Source organism: Megascapheus bottae, chromosome 11, assembly GCF_031878675.1.
Source record: "Megascapheus bottae isolate mThoBot1 chromosome 11, mThoBot2.hap1, whole genome shotgun sequence".
Taxonomy (NCBI): Eukaryota; Metazoa; Chordata; class Mammalia; order Rodentia; family Geomyidae; genus Megascapheus; species Megascapheus bottae.
In genome coordinates this window covers 52,666,323-52,691,462 of record NC_143519.1, presented here as the reverse complement: position 1 = coordinate 52,691,462, position 25,140 = coordinate 52,666,323, and the positions used below count along the sequence as shown (strand labels likewise).

General features: G+C 38.8%; 1 protein-coding gene across 2 annotated transcripts in view; it reads left to right on the top strand.

The window, feature by feature from the left end:
* The window catches only part of Sohlh2 (spermatogenesis and oogenesis specific basic helix-loop-helix 2), a 60,746-nt gene extending 49,724 nt beyond the window's left edge, over window positions 1-11,022 (top strand). For both annotated transcript variants that reach the window (XM_090342265.1, XM_090342264.1), the window contains exons 8-12: window positions 5,135-5,282; window positions 5,442-5,530; window positions 6,113-6,234; window positions 8,586-8,842; window positions 10,197-11,022. In XM_090342265.1, coding sequence (XP_090198391.1) covers window positions 5,135-5,282; window positions 5,442-5,530; window positions 6,113-6,234; window positions 8,586-8,842; window positions 10,197-10,217 — 637 coding nt within the window. In that variant the 3' untranslated portion in view covers window positions 10,218-11,022. The remainder of the gene's footprint in view (window positions 1-5,134; window positions 5,283-5,441; window positions 5,531-6,112; window positions 6,235-8,585; window positions 8,843-10,196) is intronic.
* Window positions 11,023-25,140: the final 14,118 nt, after the last annotated feature.

Genomic DNA, 25,140 nt, shown 5'->3' with positions numbered 1-25,140 from the left:
TTAATGTTAGAGACATTATGCATGTGTATAAGTGTTTTGAATATTTGCTGTTGCAATTTTTTAAACTACTCCTATTTTTCTTTAGTATAATAGGGTTATTAAAACTTTAGCTTATGAATTCTAATATTCTTGATGAAGTTGTAACTGGAACTTTAGACTATAGGCCCAAGTTTAGGATCCTGAATTTAAATCCTAATACCACCAAAAAAAACACCCTAAAACACAAAAAGCAAGAGTGAACAAGTTGCAATGAAGGTCAGAGAAATGATATTTAATTAGTCATTCCCATGCAGTGGCAAGAGGCAAAATAAGTACTTCAGTCAATCTTTAGTGTAGAGATTATTCATTAAAGAAAGAATTGGAGCAAGGGGTGAAAGATGGGTATAATTATTAGACAGTTCCAGGTAAAGTATGGCTGCTTGATCACTATCTCCATCCTGGTTGTGAGGGGACTCCAGAGAAGTAGTTATCCTTGCCATCATTTGTCATTGGGTTAGAATGTAAGTAAACTAGTGTTGCCTGAGTGGTGATTTGTCTTGTTGTATCCTACAGAGGTTCTGCTGTTTCTTTTCTTGGAGGTTGTCTTTTTTCACCTTTCCTTTTCTTGTTGCAAGGATGATATGAGTTGGGTTCCAGAGTAAGGGAATGTCTCGGACTAAAGAACACAGTTCAGAAATGGAGACGGGGATACCAAAGTTCTGTCCTGTTTTCAGTCCATTAATGAACTCAAAGAGTCAGTTTTCAGTCAAGCAACTTCTAAGGACTTGTTAACAAAATATCCTTTATGATACATGTGTAATACACCAGTGTGTTTGTCTTGAAGGTTTGTACTTTCCCAAGTGATGCCATCATTTTTTTTTCTGTGTATCTGAGTGTGACAGATGATGGCTTAGTAGTTTTCAGGGTAGTTTTCAGTTTACCTGGGTAGAAGTACAGGTGAATTTTGCCCTGGTTTCCCACAAATGAAGGCTTTTCAGGACTGATTGAGTCTTGGAAGTTCTAAGAGAGTAGAACAAGGGATTCATAGTGCTTTGAAAGATGTAACCAAGTTTCCTTCCGGTCAGTTCGTGTTATCTCGAGACAACTTTGTACAGACCAAAGATCCAAGGACTTAGTGCGAACTAAGAACCTCAACCCAGATTTCCTTCAGCCTCAGAGAATCACTTTTAACTTCACTTTTAAAATCAGATTGGTCTGTCCCTGATTGGTTTAAGTAGCATTATTAATCAAGTAGACTTCTTGAGCAGATGACAAAGTCACAACATACTTTTTAATCATTGTTGCCCATTGAAAACTGTAAGATTAGATGTATCCCCAAAGCCTATTATTGTTTTTAGTGCCATTATTCTTCAATTTTTTCTTATTTCCTTCCATATATATGTATATATATAGATGTACATATATCGGGTATATATGTGATATACATATATTGTGTATTTATGTATATCTATAAATGTATATAGATTCTGCGTAGTGTTTATATATAATACATATTAATAAATGACTTTTTCTTTTTTATTGTAATTAATAGAAGGGTTACATTATATTCACCAGATAGAAGATACATTTAATAATCATTGCTACCCCTTCTCATAATTTTGTCTCCATTTCCCTCCCCACCCCTTCTCCTCATCTTGTTTTTCCCCTTCCCTATCCTATTTCAGATAAACAAACATATATGCAATATATCAGATAACAAGGTAAAATGAGAAATAACATAACACATTAAGAACAACAGTCACACCTTATATGGCTCTTGTTTCTATATCTTGGAGATAAGTGACCTTTTTTAAATTAAAAGCTGGAACAAGTGTTTGAATTCAGATTCTCACACTTGCTCATCTGGTGCTCTACTACTAGAACTTTGCCACCTCTTCTTTTTTGCTTTAGATATTTTTCAGGTGCGGTGTTGAGGTTTTGCCCTGTGCTGTCTACAGACTGCAACCTTCCTACCTATCCCTCCCACATAGCTGGAATAATGAGTGTGAGCCACCACATCTAGTCACCATACTACACTTGTTCTTTGACTTTTCATGTAATGTTTAAAATAAGCCTATCAATTTATTGATTAGAGCTGTGTTCAGTAGACGTCTATCATTTGAGGAAAAATTGATGCTGAATGATACTGATATTTTTAAATTAAAGAACTTTTAATCATATCATTTTGTAGCTTATTAGGTTTATCTCTGACTATTTTGTGAGATTTTAATAATGCTGTTTTAACAATATTGTTTTATAATTTAATGCAAATTTTATATACATTTATAGATTGTTAACAAATTTGTTAAGTAAATTTATGATTTATTAACCCAGACTTTCACTAATAACATGAAAAATAAATGTATTTTGTGTTTTGGCCTAGCCTAGTATCCTGTGACTTTGTTTTATCTTTTTATCACTTCTAGTAATTTTTTTTTTTTGCCAGTCCTGGGCTTGAGCTCAGGGCCTGAGCACTGTCTTTGGACTTTCTCAAGGCTAGAGCTCTACCACTTGAGCCTCAGCACCACTTCCAGCTTTTTTTCTATGTATGTGGTACTGAAGAATCAAACCTGGGTCGTCGTGCATGCTAGGCAAGCACTCTACCACTAGGCCAAACTCCCGGCCCCCCACTTCTAGTAATTTTAATAGATATTTTTATGAAAATTATATTATTTGTGAATGAATTCCCTTTACTATTTCTTTACCCATCTCTGTGGCTTTTATTTGTAGTTCTTGGCTGACTGCCCAGACTAACTCCTTGTAATCCTTTTGAGTTTGAAGTGATGCAAGTAGATGTCCTTGCTTTGTTTCTGATCTTAGAGGCACTATGTCAAGGGTTTTGCTGTTATGTTTATGTAAACTGTAGGTCTCTGGGTATGTATTTTATCAGTTTACAGAAGACCCCTTCTCATCCTTTAGGTTGTTGTTATAAGTAGAAGTAAGGTTTTGTTAATATTTTCATATGTATTAAGATGATTCCATAGTTTTTCTTCTCTTAAAAATAGGAGCTTAATTCATTAAAGTCTACTTTGCTTTGATGTAGTGTCTTTTATTTGTAGGTGGATTACATCTGCAAATATCTTCTGGGTAGAAATGTAGATCATTGATTTTAACAAATTGTCTTCCTCTTCCTCCCACTTGAGCACTTTAAAATTTTTTAAAAAGAATTTATTACAACAGTGATGTATAGAGGGGTTACCGTTACGTTCGTAAAATAGTGAATATATTGAACATTGTAGTTGAGTCATGCCCCCAGTCTTTTTGATTTACTTGGTTTCCCTAGGCAGGCTTCAGAAGACATCTTCCTACCTCTATCTACCATCTGGTTTGGATTATAGGTTAATATTAACACATTTGGTTTGTTGTTGAGATATGGTCTCTCTTTAACATTTGCCTAGACTGGCCTTTAGCCACAATCCTGTCTCTGCAGAGTAACTGTAATTCGTTTCTTCTTTTTTTGTATAAGCACCTAAACTAAAACAAATTTCTTTTTCTAAGTAGGCTTTAGTTGTATCTTTATTACTTTGATATGTTTTCACTATCAGTTGGACTACTTGTAATTCTACAACTTGATTTCTACATATGGAGTTTTTACAAGTATTGACTTGTGGTTTAATTATGTTGTCATCTGAGAGCATGAACTGTAAGATTTCTCTCCTTTGATGCATTCAGAGACTTACTTTGGGCAGACTGTGTTCTCCCTTGATAAATAATCCACATGCATTTGAAAATAATATGTAGTCTACCATTTCCAGATATATGGTCTATAAATATCAACTAGGTATGGTTTATTGATAGTGTTTTTTGTGGATTTGGTATCTGTACTTTTTTGGGGGTGAAGGTAGGAAGCTTGGGGTTGAACTTAAGCTCTTGTACTTAGTAACCACTCTACCATTTGAGTTATACCTCCACCCCTTTTTTCTCTCTCTTTTGAACAACATGTCACATTTATGACCAAACTAGCCTGGACCTCAGTTCTCTTATTTATGTTTATTCTCACTATAACTAGGATAATAGGCATGAACCACTGTGCTCAGATTTTACTGTTCAAGATGGAGAGCTTTTGAGTTTTTGCCTAGGCTGGCCTTGAATCTCAGTCTTCCTAATGTTTGCCTCCCGAGTAGTAAGGGTTACAAATCTGGTACTGAATGACATCTTTTGAGGGTTAAATTCTTCAGTGTTGACAACAGACCTACTTTTCTCTCTGTCCCTAGCAGTGTTTGTTTCAAAATGCATTATGAAGCTGTATAAGGTGTCTTGCTTGTTTGGAGAGATTGCCTGTTAATTATTAGGAAATGATGTTAGTTTATTTATATGAGGAATATTTGTCTTACAACCACTTTGATATGGCTTTCTTGTTAGTGTTTGCATAATTTTATTGCAAATTGAATATGTCTTCATCCTTTTCAAAAGTTGCTTCAAATGACATGAATTTAAATCTTTTTCTTATTTTCATTTATTTGTTATTTTTGTAGCATTAGAGATTAAACCAGGATCTCAAGCCTGCTAGACTGGTGTTATACTACTGAGCTATATTCCCAGCTCTCATTATTGTTTTTCATTTACCCATTATTCATTGTTTAATTGAAGTATCTAGTCTTTTCACATATAATTATTATTTTTATTCACACTCACATTTATTTTATTACATAGTAAGATATTGAGCACTATCAAACACATGAATGCATTTGTATATGCACCCAAGCAAATAGATCATTTCACAATTCCTGGTCTACTTCTTATTTTATTCTGCTTTCAAAATTCTCATTGTCTATTATTTTTCTTACTTTAAAAAATTTATTGTCAGCGTGATGGATAAAAGGGTTATAGTTACATTTGTAAGGTATTGGGTACATTACTTCTTGAACATTGATACCCCTTCCCATGATTTTCTTCCACTTTCTCTCCCCTTACCCCTTCCCAATCATTATGAAATTTGTTATTAGATCCACAGTTTTTCTGGCTGCAGTTATCTGTACAGCATGAGAGTAGTTGGCCCAGGAGAGAGTGTTTACAGAGTTGTGAGATCTTCTAGCTGGTGGAAAGACAGCCTTTCTCTAAATGGGGAAAGGATCACACATGCAAAAGGAACAATTGTCTTTGCACAAGGAAGAAAAAGATACTAAATTATTCTCTATTACAACTCTTTGATCAGAGAACGAATCAAGTATTGCTGTGAGCAGCTGCGTGCTCTGTTACCATATGAGCAGGGGAGAAAGAATGATATGGCATCAGTTATTGAGGCAACAGTTGATTATGTGAAATATGTCCGCGACAGGATCCCTCCAGCTGTTATGCGCAAGGTATCCATTCTCAGAGTCTTGGATTGTACTTTTGTAGACAACACTTTCATGCTCTAATTTTATTTATTTGTTTTTTAGTAATCACAAATGTGCCTCTGTACACATGTGAAAATATCTATGCATAACTGCATCTGTTTATATCTGCAATCTGTTTTCTAGATTTCAGAAGCCATTAAGAACAATAAGAAGTATTGGAAGAAACCAAAGGCTGTCCAGCTTTGCCTCCAAGGCCCAGTCACATCTCAAAGGTATTTAGGATCCAAAGTGTGCTTGTTGTTTGCGTCTGAGTCTGCTGCTAGAGGTATAGCTTAGAGCAAATCCACATGAAAGTGCATGCATTTGTTACAGACCAGTGTACCTTTCTCTTTGCCAATGTTTACTTGTAAATTACAGTGATAGACATACATAATTTTCTCAGGCTTGTAGTCCTTTCATCATATGACTCCTTTTTTTATTCCTGAGGATGTTAAAGTGGTGCTTTGTGGTTGTAATGATGGCACCAATGCAGCAGGTTATGATGAATCTCAAAGTTCCTCTATCCTAGAGGTCAGAGGCTCTGGAGTTCAATTTTAGTTAGCTGTCCTTAACCTCATTGGTGCAAAATGACTACTTACTTGGATTAATAGGATGATGTGAATAAAAGGAACCTACAGAGAAAGACCTAGTCATTCATAAAAAGAATTATTAAGGTCTTCTTCTACTTATTCTAGTACATAATTATCCAAAATTGTGGCTCTCAGGGTTTTTAGAATAGAAGAACATTTGAACGCAGCAATGTTATGTTGTTTTCCTGGAGAAATGTGCTAAGTGATATTTTTTGTCCTTTTAAGGAACAGTACTGTGTTGACAAGCAAGTACTCACCTGTGAGAGAGATCCAGTTAGTGGCAGATAAGTGTTTGGATGTATATTCTGAGCCTGCGGCTGGGGGATCCTTGGATGAATCTATGAGAGGTGAGCCTTACCTAACACTTTTGCCTCTCATGGAACACTTGAGGCTGCAGAGACACCTCGTGTATCTCTGGGCCCCTGTGAACTTAGTGCCATAACAAGGGAATCAAGTATAGTTGGAAATCCACATTAGGATCTCAATATATAGCACAGATTGGCCTGAAAATTGATGTGTAGCTCACATTGGCCTTGAACTCAGATCTTTCAGATGCAGCATATTCTTTTTCTTCATACAAAGTGCAGGCAATCCTTACAGTTTCTCTACTAGATTTATCTTCAGAATGCTTAACAGTTACTATGATTTATTTATTGTCTCTATTCTCCTTCTAGAATGTGACTCCCTTCAGGAGGTTAGGAGTTTCCTTGTCACTTGTTTGTTTATTGCTGTACTTCTAGCACTAGAGCGATGACCAAGCATATAGCAGGTACCTCAGCAATGTGGTATTCATGTTCCATCAGTGAATACAAACATTCATTGTAGAACACGTGTTTATTCACTATGAGGAATCTTTGTTATGTATGTTGTATAAGCCTAGGCATGGCCTTGTGCCTAGAGAAATAAGAAGACAGGACTGTGCACTGATGGTTCATTCCTATAATTCTCACTATTTGGAAGACTGAAATAGGGAGGAATGTCATCTGAGGCCAGCCCGGCCAAAAGGTTTTAAAAGACCTCTTCTTAACTAAAACCCACATGCTGTCGCATGCACTTCTCATTCTAACTTCATGAAAAGTATAAGCAGGCAGATAGAAGTGTAGGTGCATATGGTCATATAGGATGAGGCTAAGGGAAATGAACCCCAGGATATAGAAACAAGAGGTTTATCTTTATGATTGTTGTTCTTAAGGTATTATGTGAAGTTATTTCTTTTCTTTCCCCCTTATGGTTTATCTCATGTTAATACTGTACTTGAATTTTTATCTGGTATATTATATATAAGTTTATTTGAAATAGGGAAGGGAAGGTGAAAACAGATGATTGGGAAGGGTGGGGGGAGAGAAATTGGGAGAAAAACATTAGACGGGATAGCAGTATTCACGAAGTAATGTACCCACAACCTGATGAAGGTAACTGTAACCCTTCTATATGTTACTCCAACAATGAAATACCATTAAAAAAAGATTGGTAGCAGAAAGACTCACAGATGCAAACATGTGGCTCTTCCATCAGGGTAAGTGCATAGCAGAGGTCCCATGTGCATGGATCGGAACATAGTAGGAATCATGGGAACATGAAGTTCCTAAGGTTGATATCTAAAGTTGGAAGAGAAAGGGACAAAATAGAATACAGCTGTCTTTGTTCATCTAGTCAAGTAGACGCTGGGGAAATTTATTCATTGGTATAGATTCTTATCTGGACTTAGGAGTAAGAGGAGACTAGGAACAAAAGTTTCCAGGAGCCATAATTGGACTACTTAGCATAGATCTATAGCTGAATGTTACATAGGATACCTAAATCTTCCCAGATTAAATAAGGAAGAAGTCGGGTTGCAGTCATGTGCCTGTTAAATTATTTCTTCTATATGTACACTGTCTACGTGCCACAGTAACACTGTTTCCATGACAGTAAGTTTACATCCCATTTTCCAGTAGACTACTCTCAGACCCACATAGATATAGTAGGACTATAGACTTAGTAGAAGACCCAGAAGGCCAGTGAATGAAACCGTCAATTCAATTTTATATATAATTTGCTGCTTAAAAGCCACATTAATCCTTTTCTGACTGGCTAAACTCATTACTATTCATTTTGTATATATTTTCTTCAAGTCATCTTCCAAGTATGTTTTTCCTCCAGTATTCATGTGTGCAATACTATTATACAGTCCTCATCACCACGTTAATGGCTTTAAACAACAAATGACTTTTATAATAATTTCCTTAGTCATTGTCTTGTTGCTACATTTATCTTTTACAGTTTGACATCAGAGAGATTTCATATGCCATGTATTGGAAGGAAAGATCTTTTAGTTACTGTATGAAATATAAATGTATAATGATATAATTTACTTAATGATGGAAAATCTGCCAAATTTTATTCATGGCTGAATGGAATTGTTCTTTTCTGCATACTTCTTTGCTTTTTAGGGATGGCCAGTTACAGTTTTGATGGAAACCAAGTATACACATACACACCCAGAAACACATCAAAATACTCAGAGAGAGATGATACTGGAGCACTAATGTATCATGTATATATTGCATTAAGTGTTATCCATCAGTGTTTGAGTATAACAGTGGAAAAAGTGTGAACTGTGAGGAAGTAAAATGGAGGACAATTTATTTACAATACAGTAGTTCAGAGCTACAGATTGCTACTCAGAGCTGACAGATACTTGTTTTCTTTATTACAGGTCAGTCAAGCTCCACTTCAGAGAATACTATTGGTGATCTGTATAAAACTCGAATTCCCAGTGCAGCCCTCTCCCTTAATTCTTTCCATGCTGTCAAATACTATTCTAAAGTTATCCTTTCCTATAATTCAGCTGCTGTAACAAATCAGAACATTGACATTCATTTGCCATCAGCCATGCCCAAAGTCTCAAAGTTTCTTCCCCAGCAGTGCAATTCCATGCTGGGACAGACATGCACAGGACAACCCAACTGCTTGGTAAGTTTTTGGAGGGCCATGGGTCAGATTGAACTCTCTTCCCCATCTCCTGGCCTGTACTTTATTGTTATTAATGTGATTGCAAAGCTGTTAAACTGGGACATGAAAGCTGAGACCATTTCTAAGGTACTTAGCATGGTGGGTGGACACCAGGTACTACTAACTCAGTTTACCTCTTGTCTCCATGTTTCATATCCTGCATATGGCTCAGCTTGTTTGGAAAGACCTTTCCAGATGGAGCCTGATTTCCTCTGAAGCTGACAGCTCCTTATCTTGGATCCCTTCTTCCAGCCAGAATTACTAGGATGCCCAATCCCACTTCCCCACCCACCTTCTGCTTTCTCCGGCTGACAGCAGTCATTCTTACCACATCCAAACCTGTCTACCAAGTATAGCATAGGTGATTGTTGAGCACCTATTACGTTCTGGGAGTGTGCTCATCCATTACTCTAAGAATACAAACATGATCTATGATCTCGTAAAGTGTCATGATGATGCAAAGAAGCAGGCTAGTTGGAGTCTCAAGAAAGTTGGAGACTGCTTATTTCTGGAGCAGTACTGTCTAAGCCAAGATCTAAAGACAAAGAATTAGCCAAACAAGGGGTTCAGAGTAATGCATGAGAGTAAGAGCATGCCACACAGGTGATCAGCATGTGCAGACTGTGCCCATGTATACATGTTAGATGAACTGCCTGGGTTAAGTGAAAAATTCAGACCAGGTTGGGCTGCTCAGAATACACTTCACATAGTTGCCAGTAGTGGATTTGGATGTTATAATAGCTAACGTATTTGAGCACTCCATAAGCATTATATACTTTTCATACTTAATTTACGTGATCTAGGGAGTCTCTGATGCAGACCTTTGAGGATAGTTTCTGTTGTTTTTTTCCACCTGACATCTGAAATCAAGAGTAACAGTGACATTCCAAAAAACTTATGAGAAAAATATTCCAAAGAGAATTAAAAGAAATATTAGAACATGAGGTACTTTCAGATTTATTCCATTAGTATTTCAAGAACAGTATAAATGAGAGAAAGTTACAACATTGATTATTTGATCGATGGACTAAGGAGTCCAGCTATGCTGCCCAGTCTGGTGGTGACCGCCTGGGCTCAGGGAGTCGACCTGCTCTGTCCTGAGTAGTGGGGAAATAGGCATGCATCACACAACCTGGCCTATTTGTTTTAGTTGTTGACACAATTATTCTGTATGTGTTTGTTGCAGAATTATTGTTTAAATAAAAAAATTTTTAATCTGTAGATTTAGTAAACACAGCAAAATAACTCACTGTCAGATTAGGACATAGAAAATACAGGTACTATTCAATTAATGTGTTTTTCTCCTTCCCTGCAGCAGCAGTATTGGGCATATTAACAGCACATGTTTGAAATTACAGTAGACCACCCACGGGCGCAATTGGACGATACAGAAGAGAGGAAGGAAGAATGGTTTTGAAACCCACATCCAGAGACTAGTTTCAAAAGAGTTGGCACTGTCTGACTTGAACTAAATGTCCAAAAGCTTTTGCAGATAGGTAGAACGAGAGGAAAAATGTAGTTACATTTTTATTCATCAACATATTTGGACCGCTCCCAGCTAGAAAGCCATAGGGATGTGTGACCTTTTTCTCCTCTAAAAAAAGATTCCATTTATGAAAAATTCACAATAGAAGGGACATTCCTGTGAACTTAATGACAGGATAAGTTTGGGAAGCTGAATTGATATTCCCATGTCACTGCACAGATAGTACAACTTATTTTTACTATCTTTGAAATACTGTCATTTATTTTTCAGGTGATGTCTTTAGATTTGACATTTTGAAGTTTCCTTCTTTATTCATCACCCAAACTACAATATCTAGAAAGATGCTCAGAGGGGTTTGCCTCGTCACTCCCTAACTAATGAATAAACTGATGGGTTTGTTCTGGCATTTTACAATCCTTTCAGTGAAATGTTAGCTAATAGAAAAAAATTATTTCTGGATCTTTAGTCACAAACTAACATGTCTGTGCCTTCTTGGTTTTTTATCTCTTTTTTCCTATGGGCACTAGAAAAATAACTATTGAACAAGGAAAGAAAATTGCCTGTTTTATATTTCACCAAAATGTTCTTATGCAGGAGTTTTACTATTCAGAGTTGATTCTGAAAATCCACTTTTTGCTTTGTTTAATAAATTCATGTTTCCACTTTTAAAAGCATTGTGTAAGGAATTTGATTTTACTAGAGTTTTGAGAATTTTTAATAATTTCTTTAAGCGTAATGTTCATGTTAAATTGCATTAATTTTCTTCAAGGATGACAAGGGAATTAGTGAATGTCTGGCAGTCTCAGCAAAGGAACTAGAAGTTTCCAACTAAGGTTCTGTGCTTATTATTACAAATGGGTGCTCCATTGCCTGTCTGTAACTACTGTCCTCCATTGTTTCTGGGGCTTTTACTTTGATAGGATTTTTCACTGGATCTCCAAGTGGAACACATGTAGTCAGAAATTCTTGAATGGAAGACCTACAGAATAGGATTTCCTAGAACAATCTGTCTACTGGTGCTCTCTCAATCACCTTTGATCCCCTAGAATGTGGGGAGGAACCTACCTGATCCATTGTTTGTTAAAACTTTTTAATTTTCTTGGTGGCAGTCTTAGGTCTTGCACTGGTGGGGTAGGTATTGTCCCTTAGCTTTTTCACTCAGGGATGGCGCTACACTACTTGAGCCACAATAGCAATACCTTGGCCTTTTGGAAGTTAGTTGGAGATAAAAATCTTACAACTTTACCGCCCAGGCTGGCTTCAAACTGATATCCTAAGACCTTAGCCTCCTTTCAGTAGTTAGGAATATCCTCAAGCGCTAAGGCTCTCTCTCCTTTTTCAGTTGGCTGAGGGACTGGAACTCATGGGCTGGGCTCTGTCCCTGACCCAGTTTTGAACTACAGTGTCACTTCCAGTTTTCTGTTGAAGATAAGAGTCTCACAGACATTCCTGCCCACCTGGCTTCGAAGCGTGATCCTCAGTGACTAGGATTACAGCTGTGAGCAACTGGCACCTGGCTTAAAGCTCTATTTTTAAGGCTAATTCCACCATCTAAATTTCACATGTGTTGGAAGTATTTTCTAAAATTGAAATTGCATTTTTAATAAATTATGTCCTTCCAGGTAGTTCAGTTTTTAAGCCAAAGAGGAAAGGTTAGCTGGGCCTCAGGCCATAGAAAATGGACAAGATTTTCTTTGTGAATCACGCTGGCTGGTCAGGAGACCGTGCACTACTACTTTCACAATGAGATTGGTCTAAGATGCATGCTTAGAATCAGTGACAGCTTGTAGCTTTTCACACTAGCTTGTAGCTAGTAGAATTAGTAAGACTTGGTAAGTGATCTGATATGGGTTATGAGGGAGGCCAAAGGAATAAGGGGCCCCTTTGTTCCCAGCTTTGGTAGTTAGGATTGGCATTCAGGGAGAAAGATAGCACTCAGAGCCATGCCCTGGAAAATGACAAGTTTATTGGGAACAGATTTCACTAGAGATGTGGGAGGATATCCTAGGGAATGTACAGTATGGCAGGAGGTCTGGTTAAAATGCTGCCATCAGCATCAAGAATGAAATGGACACATCAGTGACTCAGCAGGACCTTGTACCCTGAGATGCTATTATACCCTATCCTTCAGCATAAGAAGTCACTTGGGCTCCAAATGGCTATGGCATTGCAGATCTCCAGAGTCAATGGTAAGACACAAAGGCCGGGGCACAAGTTGCCAGTGCCGCCCTGTGTTTACCAGGTATTTCTTTAAAAAAATTATTTATTGTAAGAAATCAAGTTTTTCACATTTCTATCATCTAAAAAAAATCAAAACTTTGGTAGAACTTTTTCTAGTCCGATTAAAGAGCCACAACTACTGAAGCAGAGGAGCTTGCACTCTTTGACATGGAACTTTAGTGCCCTGTGTTCCTCCCTTCTGCCTTGTTCATGGGTGACTTGCTTGATCTAGTTTGACTAGAGTTCTAGTTTGACTCTTAAAGGGCAGTTGTGTCCTATAAAGAGGAATCACTTGGGAGTTTGGGAAAAACTTATTAAAATTCAGATTCTCAGGCCAGGCCCTGCAGAGTCTACCAAAATGGTAGACGTGGACGGGCTGGTACCTGGAAATCTGCATTTTAACAAACACTGTTATGGGTTTGCAGATCTAACCCAGTGCACTTAAGCACCGTATAAAAATGGAATAGAATACGAAATTCTTCGTTGACTTCCAAACTTGACAACACCTGTAGATTTATTAAAACCATAAATTTCAGGATTTTCTCCCATGGAGTCTGACTCCATCCTTCTAGAATAGTCAGCCTACTATTGGGATGTTTAGGTAAAGCACAAACAACTCAGTCCTTCCCTAAGTTGAAGGGATCCACTCACCTCCACCCTCCACAAGTTTTCCTGAGGAGGTGTTTTCATACACCGTTTCAGTAAGTCAGATAATTGGTTAGTGTTATACTTGTGAAATTCAGAGGTAAGTAGAGAGTAGGAATATCTCAGGAAACTAGGGTGTAGTCCATTTCATTTATTGTGGTAGAAATTGGTTTATCATGATATAGGTATGGAGGTGCTGTTATTTTCCCATTGTTGAGTGTATGAACTCAGGGTTTCATGCTTGTTGTGCTGTGTGATTCTGTTTAACCCACACCTCTAGTGCTATTTTTCCCCCATTGGTTATTTTTTAGGGTAGAGTCTTACTCTGCATACCTGAGCCCCAGTCTTTTTACTTTTATGGCTCCTGTTATTGCTGGGATTGCAGACGCACACCGTCTGCTTTCATCTGGAGTCAGGTTCAGACTATTCTGTCCAGGCTGGCCTGGCACCATGAGACTCCCAATATCAACCTCTCACAAACCTTGGGATGACAGGCACATACCACTGTACCCAGCTATGAGTTGATAGGTGTCATGTGGAATTTTTTGTCTGGACTGGCTTCTAATCTCGATTTACCTTGTACTCAGCCTCTGAAAGGGCTAGGATACATATATGAACCACTAGCAAGCTGCTGAATACGCTTACAGATTTTTTGTTCTTGTGAAAAGACTCAGATGGTATTGTTTAAAGTAGAGTGTCACTTATGCAAAATTAGGCACATTGAGTATGTCATCTCTCTGAGTGGTCTTCACATAAAGTTTTTGAATACCAGAACTGGAGCTTCCTGGCAGCTTTCTCTATGGAGGAGCCCCAGGCTCTTCCTTAGCTCTCTGCTTTCCTCCCATGTGTCTCCATGCTATATGGAGTAAGGAAGCAGTAAGCCCAGGATCAACCTGGTTAATGAGGTATCAAGAGCTGCTTCTATCACCATGGAAACATGGCACTCTAGTGGAAGACAGAGGCACCCTTATCTCTGCATTTTTCAAGTTGATTTTTTTCCATTCCATTATAATATTTTTCAGAAAACAACGGCCTGGGCACTATCCCTGAACTTCTTTTGCTCAAGGCTAGTACTTTACCACTTGAGCCACATCACCACTTCCAGCCTTTTCTGTTTATGTGGTACTGAGGAGTTGAACCCAGAACTTCATGCATACTAGGCATTAAGCCACATTCCCAACCCTGTTGTTTGTTTGTTTTAGTTTCCTAATGGTGCACTATAATTGAGCTACTTTTTTGTGCTATTTAACTGGTAAAATAATTTTACACACCTTACTACAGGAGACATTCTATAGTTTTTTGTTCCAAGATACTGGAAATTCTACCTTTACCTAGGCTCAGAGACTCAAATGCTAGACAAAAGCCTGTAAGCCTTGGACGGCATTAAGGAAAAGTGATCTCTGAGATAGCAGTTAAGCAGATAGCAGTTACTGGAAAAACAATTTGAATGTGAACCGATTGACTCTATATTACAGGACATCTTAAAGGGTTGATCATAATCTTATGTAACAGAAACTCGAAGGCTCTACTCTGAGTTCACAAATACTGCTTCTCTATCTTGAGACGTGGGAGAATGGATTGAATACAGGGAAAGGAATTCCTTTCCTGACCACCATTGCCCTCACTCTATGAAGAGCAAGCTATGAGTTTCAACATAAATATTATTGCTGGCCACTGAGACTTCCTTGCTCCTTTTAAGAAACCTAGTCACAGGGTTTAACTGGCAGAGTATGTGTTTACACTGCATATCACTATCCATTCTCCCTCCCAAAAATGGAAAACCTACAACAAAGGATGCAGTTAGACACTGCTCTCTTGGGTGGGATTGTGTAGGCAAAGGGCGGTTACAGGGAGATCATGTTGAGGGATTTGCACTTTACAACCTTGGCTTTGTTCCAGTTCAGACTAGCAAAGACACTCCCAGTCTACCCCAACAGAGGATGGCAGAATTCACTCTGTTAAGGAGCCATGTCTGTTTACTGGCCTGCCTCAGCAGAGGTGAATGCGAAGGCACTCATAAAATTGTTTGCTGAGGGTTACATTTATGAAAAGGAGGTACCGAACTGGGTGTTTCATCATAGGTTAACTGCATTAAGAGAAATAGACTTAACGTGTTAAATTTCCACCAGTGGAATTGGCTTTGTGTCATTTGGGTATTTCGTGCAAATGCTAATGAAAGCTCAAGAATACTAATCAGATCCCATTGGCAACCAAATCACTCATGGCAGGCTTCCAGCTGAAAATTATTTCTCACTGTCTACACTTGGATATTCTTCTCTCATGTAAACAAAGAGGCACAGCAATTGCTGCTTGTTTCCTACGAGGCCCAGTCCCACCTCCCCCAACAACTCCCTCATTTCGCTTTAGTTACTCACTTCCAGAATCTTCTCATGAAATAAGTACAGCTTTCTCCTATCATCAGATTGCTGATAAACATGCAAATTCTGCTTGTCCACTGTGTGGCTCTGGGCATACTGGGAGTGGCAGCTTCATGTCTCAGAAAAGGCCTAAGGCAAGTGGTCACAACAGAACCATCTTAGCCTAATTCCACCACCCACAGTGTGGTGGTTAAAGTACCTTCTCTGACCTATTTCCTCTCCTATGAAATGGAGGTCCATATTCACTTGTTTAGATTCTGAGGATTTAAGCTAATTTCAGTCAAGTTTCTGGTATCTAGTAGACCCTCAGATGCCACAACTGCTATAGGATACTACAGTTGTTTCCCCCTTACCCCCAGAGCTATTCTCTAGGAAAAAAGGATTCTCCAGGTCATTTCATTTCACTCTCTCCAACTACGAGGTCCTACCTATCTCATCTCCTTCCCTTTGTAGCTATCTACCCAGCAGAGCACAAATTCGCACCCCGCCCACCATTATCTACAAATCCCACTAAAGACAGGCCACAGACTGTTGCTATGTGAATTCTGTGCATGACTTTGAAATGCTAAGGAACCCACAAAAGGGCTGGTAATACCCATTTCCAGTTCTTTTTTTTCTTCTGCCACCACACCCTCAGCCTCAGGGGTCCATTATGTGAGAGACCTTCATATGATTACTAGCTCCAGTGTTTCTGACCTTATCTGGGAATCATGAGTGACCGTTTCTCTGAGCCTCATTTCTCTTGTCTGTAGAGTTTATATCCAACTTGCAAGTTTGCTTGGAGTAGAGAAATTGTTTTCAACGTGCCATGAAGTATCACGCCTAGCTGGGCAACAGTGAGTCGTGACTATAATTCTAGCTACTCAGGAGACTGAGATCTGAGAATCACAGTTTAAACCCAGCCCAAGCAGAAAGCATTAGCTCCAATTAACCACCAAAAAAGCTGGAATTGGAGCTGTGGTAGAGTCACTAGGGATAGTAACTGGGCCCTAAGTCCAAATCTTACTCTTGAAAAAAAAAAAATCAAAACTTTTCCCATGCCAGAGACTCCATAAGTAAAATTAGTTGCTAAATTAACTTCCCAGTCTACTCAGAAAATTACTCAGATTTATAGATGACATGAGGAAACAGTATTATCATTGGTATCTTTTTATCTCCTGAATATTTTAAAAAGTAATATAAAATTTAAGCAAAGATTGTATAAAATAGAGCACAAATCTCTCTCCTTTTCCTTGGTATCCTGGTATTGGGAAGTAATTACTCATAACAGATTGATATATTTCTTTCTAAATATTCTCTTATGCATATGCTGGATGCAAACATATAAATTATGCATAGGAAGACATTTTTATGTCTAACAAAATGGGAATCATGATTCTACTCCTTTTAATAACTGATGTATTCCATATTTAAAATATCTCAAAATATTTTTAGCTTCCCAATGACAAGGATTTAGGCTCTTCCCATTTTGTTTTAGTTTCACAAATAATATTCCAACTCGTGTCGTAATTGAGTTTTTGCAGTTCCAAAAACGTATCTGTATGGTACACCCTAGTGAAGAAGAATTTTCTGCATCCCCTTTATGTAATAGGAACTGTTTTAGGGAACTCCCTTGCTTCAAGAAGCTTGAGTTCTAGCAGGAATTTTTTGAAATGAATGAATATAAATTACTACATGAACTGGTTATGAAATGCTTATAGATACCCTAAGATGAAATGACCAGGGTTGCGTAGGTGTGCCATTTGCCACAGGGAGGTCAGGGAAGATAGAATGGTGAACTAGCCTGCAGGAAAAAAAAAGAGCAAGAAGCATGGTCACCTGGAAAGGAACATTCTAGATAAAGGAACTGGGACTGGGACTGCAATAGCTCTAGGTACAGTGACCTACCTGAGTATCCATGGATCAACAAAGAGGCAGTGGGTGGCAGGAGACAATGGTTTAGAAGGAGCCTGATGTCAGTTCTGACTGGCTGAAATCATTTTTAAAAAGTATCAATACTGAGGTTTGAAGTACCAATGCTCTAGGCCGGAATGCTGCTTCTGAGCTTTAGTGTTCAAGTCTCATACCCTACCACTTGATTCACAGCTCCACGTTTGTCTTTTTGTTGATCAATTGGTAGTAAGAGGGTAATTGACTTACTGCCCATGCTGACTTTGAATGGAAAGTTTCAGACTTCAGCCTCCTGAGTAGCTAAGATGATAGGTGTGAGCCACCAGTGGCTGCCAGGGCTTTTTGGCATGTAGAAGCCAGGAGACCATAGATTAGAGGACTTGTTTGATCTTGCTAGGATCAGTCTGACCGCTGGATAGAGACTGAAGTAAGCCAGAGAAAAGTAGAGAGATGATTTAGAAGCTAGCAGTACAGGCACCGATGATGATACTTTGGCCATGGATAGTGAAAAGTAATGGTAATAGTTTACGTGGGCTGGTGAAGACACAATCCTGTGTCTAGGAGGCTCAAGAAGAAATGAGAGAAGAGGAAATAGTGTCAGCAAGAACAAATATGTTAATTTGTTATCAAGGGTATCAAGAGGGATTTGTCAAATGTAATGGCCTTTGGGAAGGGCATGGAATTAGAGAAGAGTGTTTTTAGCTTTTTTTTTTTTGTTTTTTTTTTTTTTCCCCCAAAGCTGAGGACTGAACTCAAGGCCTTGTACTTTCCAGGCAAGTGTTCTTCCACTGAACTAAACCTCCACCCAAAGATGAGAGTTTTTAAGGTTGAGGAAACTATGTGTCCCTCTCAATAGAGAGTTATTCTGTGAAGAAAGAAAAATGTATAATGCAGGAAAATAGAGTTTAATTCCTGGAGTTTTGTTCTTTTTTTGCCAGTCCTAGGGCTTGAACTCAGGGTCTGAACACTGACCTTGGGCTTTCTTAAGGCTAGAGCTCTACCACTTGAGTCACAAAACTACTTCCGGCTTTCTTTTTAATGTGGTACCAAGAAATCACCCCAGGTCTTTGTGCATGCTAGGCAAGATCTCTACCACTAAGTCAAACTCCCAGCCCCTGGAGCTTTGTTCTTGAGTGGCTAAGGGGCTGTGGAGTCCAAAGCAAGTGTAGGCAGGAAGCCAGAAACCCAGACTCAGATGAGGACAGAGATGCTGGCAGGAGTAGAAGTGGTGGGGGAGAGGAGAGAGAACTTGGAACTAGTCTAGAATACTACTCTAGAATAACTAGAGTAGTAGAAGACAATTGAGCCAAGAGCTCACTAAAGTAGCTGGTCAGGAGTTTAAGGTAAGGCCAGTTAGCACTGTGGGTTTCTGTTTTGGCTATCTGGCTTCTGGTATTGTACAGATAAAAACTGAAGTGGGGCATCAAGTACTTTTAGCAGGAGAAGCTTAGTATATAGAAACCAAAAGGTGACAAAGGCTCAAGGCCAGGGTGGGGGGTGGTGACACTGGATATTGGACCATTTGTGGCTAGAAAGATCTGCTCCAGTGGATGGAAACTTCGTTGATATCAAAGTAGACAGAAGGATGAAATATAAGGCTGTGATAAGAAAATAAGAGTAGATACAGTGCTTGGAGAGTGCATGTAATAGGTATGTTGGGGGTGTGACTGTTACTGACATGGCTGTGGCTTGCTTCTTGATGACCGATTTGCAGGTGATTGTACAAGGCTATGGAGAGATTTCATCAGCCCACAACAACAAGGCCTCCTTTGTCATGTAACTGTCAGAAACTGAGATTTCCATTCAGGTAGGTATTCCAGATAACAAATACATAAAGCATCTTTTCATTTTTTAAAAAATTTTTAGTGCCAGTTTTACACCGGGCCTGGATGCTGTCCCGGAGCCTTAGTGCTCAAGACTGGTGCTCTACCACTTGGTCTACAGCTCCACTTCCAGGTTTGATGATATTGTGGAGTTTTTTGTTTTTGTTTTTGTTTGTTTTTTGTTATTTTGCTGGTTCATTGTAGGAAAGAGGCTTATGGACTTTCCTACTCAGATTGGCTTTCAACTATGATGCTCCGATACTAGACTCTTGAGTGGCTAGGATTCCAGGTGCCTAGCTTTGTTGAAATGACTGGTAGAATTCTAATGGAATTCTTAGCGCTCCACTCACATTAGCAAGAGGGATCACACTGGACTGGAATAGTGCACAGAGGGAAGGGCAGAATGGGGGGAGATAGGTATGAGTACTGAAAGTAAAGGGATAATCAGCCAGTATCTGTGAACATGAAACAGTTTTGAGGGAGTTAAAAAGTCTTCCCAAGGTAATTACATTTTTATTTTTGCAACAAAAGTAGGCAGAGGGTCCTTATGAAACATTTGCAGACCACTCACCTATTTCCAGTCAATAACACAAGGAGAACCTTGATGTGTTCAAGACACAGAAACAGTAATAGACCCCAATTCATGGATGTAGCGCAGATAGAAAGTTCAGGACTCTGGGGTGAGTGTGAAGTAGTCTGTGTGATGAGAGGGAAGAAAAGAGCCCTTGGGATGATGCAACCTCTTGAGTTGATTTCTAAGCAAGGAGGGTGAAGTTAGCACTTGGAATACACCGGGGGAAAGAAGGTTAATCTAGACACTTCATTGGGACCACTGGCTATTTGGAAGAAAAAAACAACACGTAGAAATCAAGGTGCATCCAGATGTTAACTAATAAGAATAAATTTGCAATATATTATAGATTTAGTATAAAAATCTAAAAACAAAAGTGTACAATTCTTAAAACCTATATACAGGTTTATAAATTTGAAGTGATGGTCTCCTTTGAAGAATGCCTGTAAAACCCAAACCCATGTGTTTAATGCAAGCGCCCCTGCCATCTTTTCAATAAATATGACTGGCAAATGCCTGGTTTCCCTAATATGCAAAGAGCTCTTTGAATCAATAAGAAAAGAATAGACTAGCAACCAGAGGGAAAAGTGCTCAAGGGTCATAGACAGCGTTTCTGGAAGAAGCAATGGAAAAGAAATAAAGATATGCAAAGATGTTTACAATAGTTCTTTAAAAGAATATAGCTATTCTCCACCTGTCAGATTTGACAAAGGTATAAATGAACCCCACATTGGAGAGAGAATCGTGTGTCTGTGTGTGTGTGTGTATGTGTGTGTGTGTGTATGTGTGAGAGAGAGAGAGAGAGAGGCAGACAGACAGACAAAGGAGAGGGAGAGTCTTCAGGGCACAGACTACATGCTGATGGAAATGTCAGTTTATGTCTCCCATTTGTCACTATCCAAGTAGATTTTAGATGTGCAGTCCCTTAATTCCACATTTCCATACCTAGGAATTCATTATGAGTTCAGGACCAGGACTTCCTTCTCCCCTAGAGGTGACATAAGGTCACCAAGATAGCCATTGGTTTTTTTCCCCTCATTACAGCACACTCTGTTCCCAGATTGCTATCAGCTGAACCAGTCTCTAGAGAGATTGTTCCCCTTCCCCTAAAAGGCTATGACTGTCCCATCACTCTTTCCTCTGTTTAATTCATTGGCTACCAGATGCCCATACCTCTTATGTCCCATTCTTATACTATACTACAGCTCTGTTTTATTAGCATTTATTAACTGTGCAAATAAGTTTCACTGTGGTATTACCATGCATGCACATATTATACTTAGACCCAATTCATCTTTTCTATTATCCTTTTTTTCTATTATTCTTCCTTAACTCCCTCTTCTCTCCCATTACGTTTTCAGTGTGCCTCTTTATATTATTTTTATACATTAAAAATGCAATTTAGGACAGGTGCCAATGACTCATATCTGTAATCTCAGCTATTACAGGATCTTAGTCCAAAGGCAAACCGGATACTAAAGTTTGTTGAGATTTTAGCTACAACTAACCAAAAATCTGGAGCAAGGAGAGTATAACTCTTACCTAAAAAAGCTAAGGGACATGTGCCCAGGCCCTGAGTTCAAGCCCCAGGATGGGCACACACAAAAAAGTACTTTCATTTATCCACCTATCTTGTTTGTTTTTCCTATCCCCAGTCCTACTATTACCTCTGTACTCACTCAGGAATATACATGGTCTAGACTCCATATAAGAGAGAGAATATGTGATATTTGTTTGAATCTGGCTTATTTAACAAAATGGTATCTAGTTATATCCAGTTTCCTGTAAATGACACATCACATTCTCTCTATACATTCATTGATGACGGACACCTCATGTGATCATAGCCTGACTATTATGGATAGTGCTATAATAAATAAACATGAATGTGCAGCTACCTCTACTGTTTACTGACTTGCATTGCTTTGGCTATATGCTGGATCATATGGTAATTCGTGATACCATCCATTTGACTTGGTCTTCCACCTGAATTCCTACATAATTGCTAGAAAAACCTTGTGTGCTCAGATCCACCCTGCACTCCTGGTGAGTTCCTTCTAGATTACTCAAGCAAATTCTATCTCCTTCCCATCTTGTTCAACACCAGGAAAAGGGTACTTGAAAGGGGTGAGGATTGGCAAGCAGCAAAAGGTAAAGGTATGAAGAGGCAAGAAGGAGGAGAGAATGCAGTTAAGAATCCTACAATTGGGGCCAGGAGTTTGGCCTAGTGATAGAGTGCTTGCCTAACATTTGTGAAGATTTCCTCAGTACCACATATATAGAAAAGCTGGAAGTGGTGTCATGGCTCCAGTGGTAGAGCTCTTGCCATGAGAAATCCCAAAGACAGTGGTTAGGCCTTGAGCTTAAGCCCCAGGTCCGGCAAAAAAAAAAACAAAAACAAAAACAAAAAAACTCGGGGAGATCAGCGGAAGATGGTGGCTCTTCTGTGTGAGTCGTTCTGAGCTCCCGCCAAGATACAATTTCTGGCAGCATAGGGGACAGTTCTTTACCAAAAATTGATCCTAAGTAAGCTTTAGCCCCACAGAGATCTCAGTCAGAGAGGAAAAAGGCAGAATACTGGCCCGAGAAGACAGCTTGGAGCCCTGCCACCCGCGAAGCAAACAGCATTTTATGGCGGTGCAGACCTGCTGGCTGCAGACAGAGCCACACAGAGCCTGCGCGAGCCCAGAGCCGACACCTGGCCGTGCACGGACCTGCCAGCTTCACGGAATCAGAGAATCCAGCCATTTGTGAGTAGCTCCGAGAAGTTTCCACTTCTGCTCCAGGAACGGCTTTGGGAGGGAGCCCCTTCCCCACCAGCTGAGAGCAGCACCATCTTGACTGCTGGCAACGACACAAGCCAAAGCAATTGGAGCCTGAGAGGTGTTGCTGACAGCGCCACCTAACTGGCAAAGGATTTCCCAGAGATCCCTTAGCCAGAAATCCGGTCCCAGTGCTGCTGAAGTCCATCCCCCTGCGCCGCCCTCAGACCTGGTAAACAAACCAGCCCGCGGATCTTTCAGCTTTGTTTTACCAAACAAGCAATCTGATCCGAAAAACCCAAATCACAAGAGAAAAAGACTTTGTGAAGTGTTTAGATCCCGAATTTAGTGGAGACACAAGTTTCCTAACCTCTCCCCCCACCAAAAAAAAACAAAACAAAAAACTGAAGAATATCCCTTTTTTATCTTTTTTTATCCCATTTCATTTGCATTTTTAGATGTTCTTATTTTTCTCTTTGCCATTTAACCTAACCTTTTTTCTAATATTATGATTCATTCCTTTTTTTTTTCTTTTTTTCTTTTTTTTTCCTCTCTTTTCCCGCAATCCTGCTATCACCGTGGTCGTTCCTAGAAACACAGTGGCAGCTCTGGGTACAGTTTGAACAAAAATGATATCCATATTGATACAGTCACCTGCTTTTTAAACTCCGGGTTCTCAACCCTAGTATCTCTTGGGTAAGAACTCAGAATAGTGAGGAATCTCCCCCAGCCTTTTTTCTTTTTTTTTCTTTTTTTGTTTTTGTTTTTATTTTCGTTTTTTGTGTGTGTGTGTTCTGTTTTCTTTTATTTTGTTGCTGTTTTGTTTCTTTTTTTCTTTTCTTTCTTAAATTGGTATCATTGAAATCTCCTATATCAACCTCTCTCTTTTCTCTATATATTCTTCTTATTACTCTTCTTATTTTGATAAGTTTTATCTAAGTTCATCTAAACTTTCTACACAAATACTCTGTCTATCACCTTAGGTCACAGTTATCCTTACATGATACCCTTTCTTCATTACTATAATATTCTTACACTCCTGTATTATTCTTTTCCTACCTCCCTTGTCGTCTTTCATATTATTTTTCTATCTGTGGTCCTCTGTTCATCCTTCAACTCTTATAATGCATGGATCTACATTTAATGGTTGTTGAGCAATGCTGTATATCTAGGTATTTAATTATACTCTAGGTCCAGAGGGACTTACATACAATAGAGATTGGATTGAGGAGCTTATTGTTTTGGTCATAAATTGGTCATCTGTGATTGTATTAGATTTGTATGTAAGTGTACAAAAAGAAAGAGTGTTATTACCAATCTAAAAGAGCTAATATCTATTGTCAGCCAACTAAAAAGGTCTAGGTTGGTTATATCTGAAAAATTATAATCTTGTTTAGTATTAATCTTGCTCCCATCCTCAAATGGGCAGAACAAGAAACTCAAGAAAAATATCAAATCAAGGAATAGCATCTCCCACCCAACATAAACAGGCAATGAAGCAGTCAGTGGCAAATCTAGAGGCGAGCCTTCCAAGTGCTATACAAATGCAATTGATAAACATCATTAATGAAGAATGTGAAAACATAAAGAAAGAGATAAGGGAGGAAGCCACAGCTAAACAAGAGGAAACCATAAACAAGGTGATATGTGAAAAAGGGGAAGCCATAAAGGAGGCCATAATAAAGGTTTTTCAAAGAAAAATGGACGAATTCATAGAATCCACAAACAAAAAGGTGACTGAACTCCAACAAATGTCCAAAGAGAATAAAGCTGCTGAGCTAACCACTCAAATGGAAATCAAGGAGCTAAAGAAATCCATACATGATCTAAAACAAGAGATGCAAGGCATCAAAAATGAGCAATTAGAAGCAAGGGAGATGAAGAATAAAGTAGATAGCTTTGATAGCAGGTTAGACAATGCAGAAAAGAGAATTTCCAGGATTGAAGATAATTTAGTTGTTATAGAAAAAGAACAGAAAATGAGTCAATTCAAATCTAGGAAATATGAGAAAACGCTACAGGATGTCTAAGATACAATTAGGAAGCCTAATTTAAGGCTAATTGGTATTGAGGAGGGTCTAGAGAAAGAGGTCAATGGTATTGGAAATATATTTCAGGGAATCATCTCAGAGAACTTCCCAAATATCCAGAAGGGCAGACCCATCCAGATACAAGAAGCGTTTAGAACCCCCAAACAGACCTGACCAGAAAAGGACATCCCACCGCCACATTATAATCTAAACTGGATCAATAGAGGCCAAAGCAGTCAGGGAGAAGAGAACAATCACTTATAAAAGCAAACCAATCAAAATAACCCCAGATTTCTCAGCAGAGACCATGCAAGCAAGAAGAGATTGGAACAATATATACCATGCCCAAAAGTCAAATAACTACCAGCCAAGAATACTGTACCCAGTTAAGCTCTCATTCATAACTGAGGGAACAATAAAAACATTCCATTCCAAGGAAAAGCTTCAACATTAT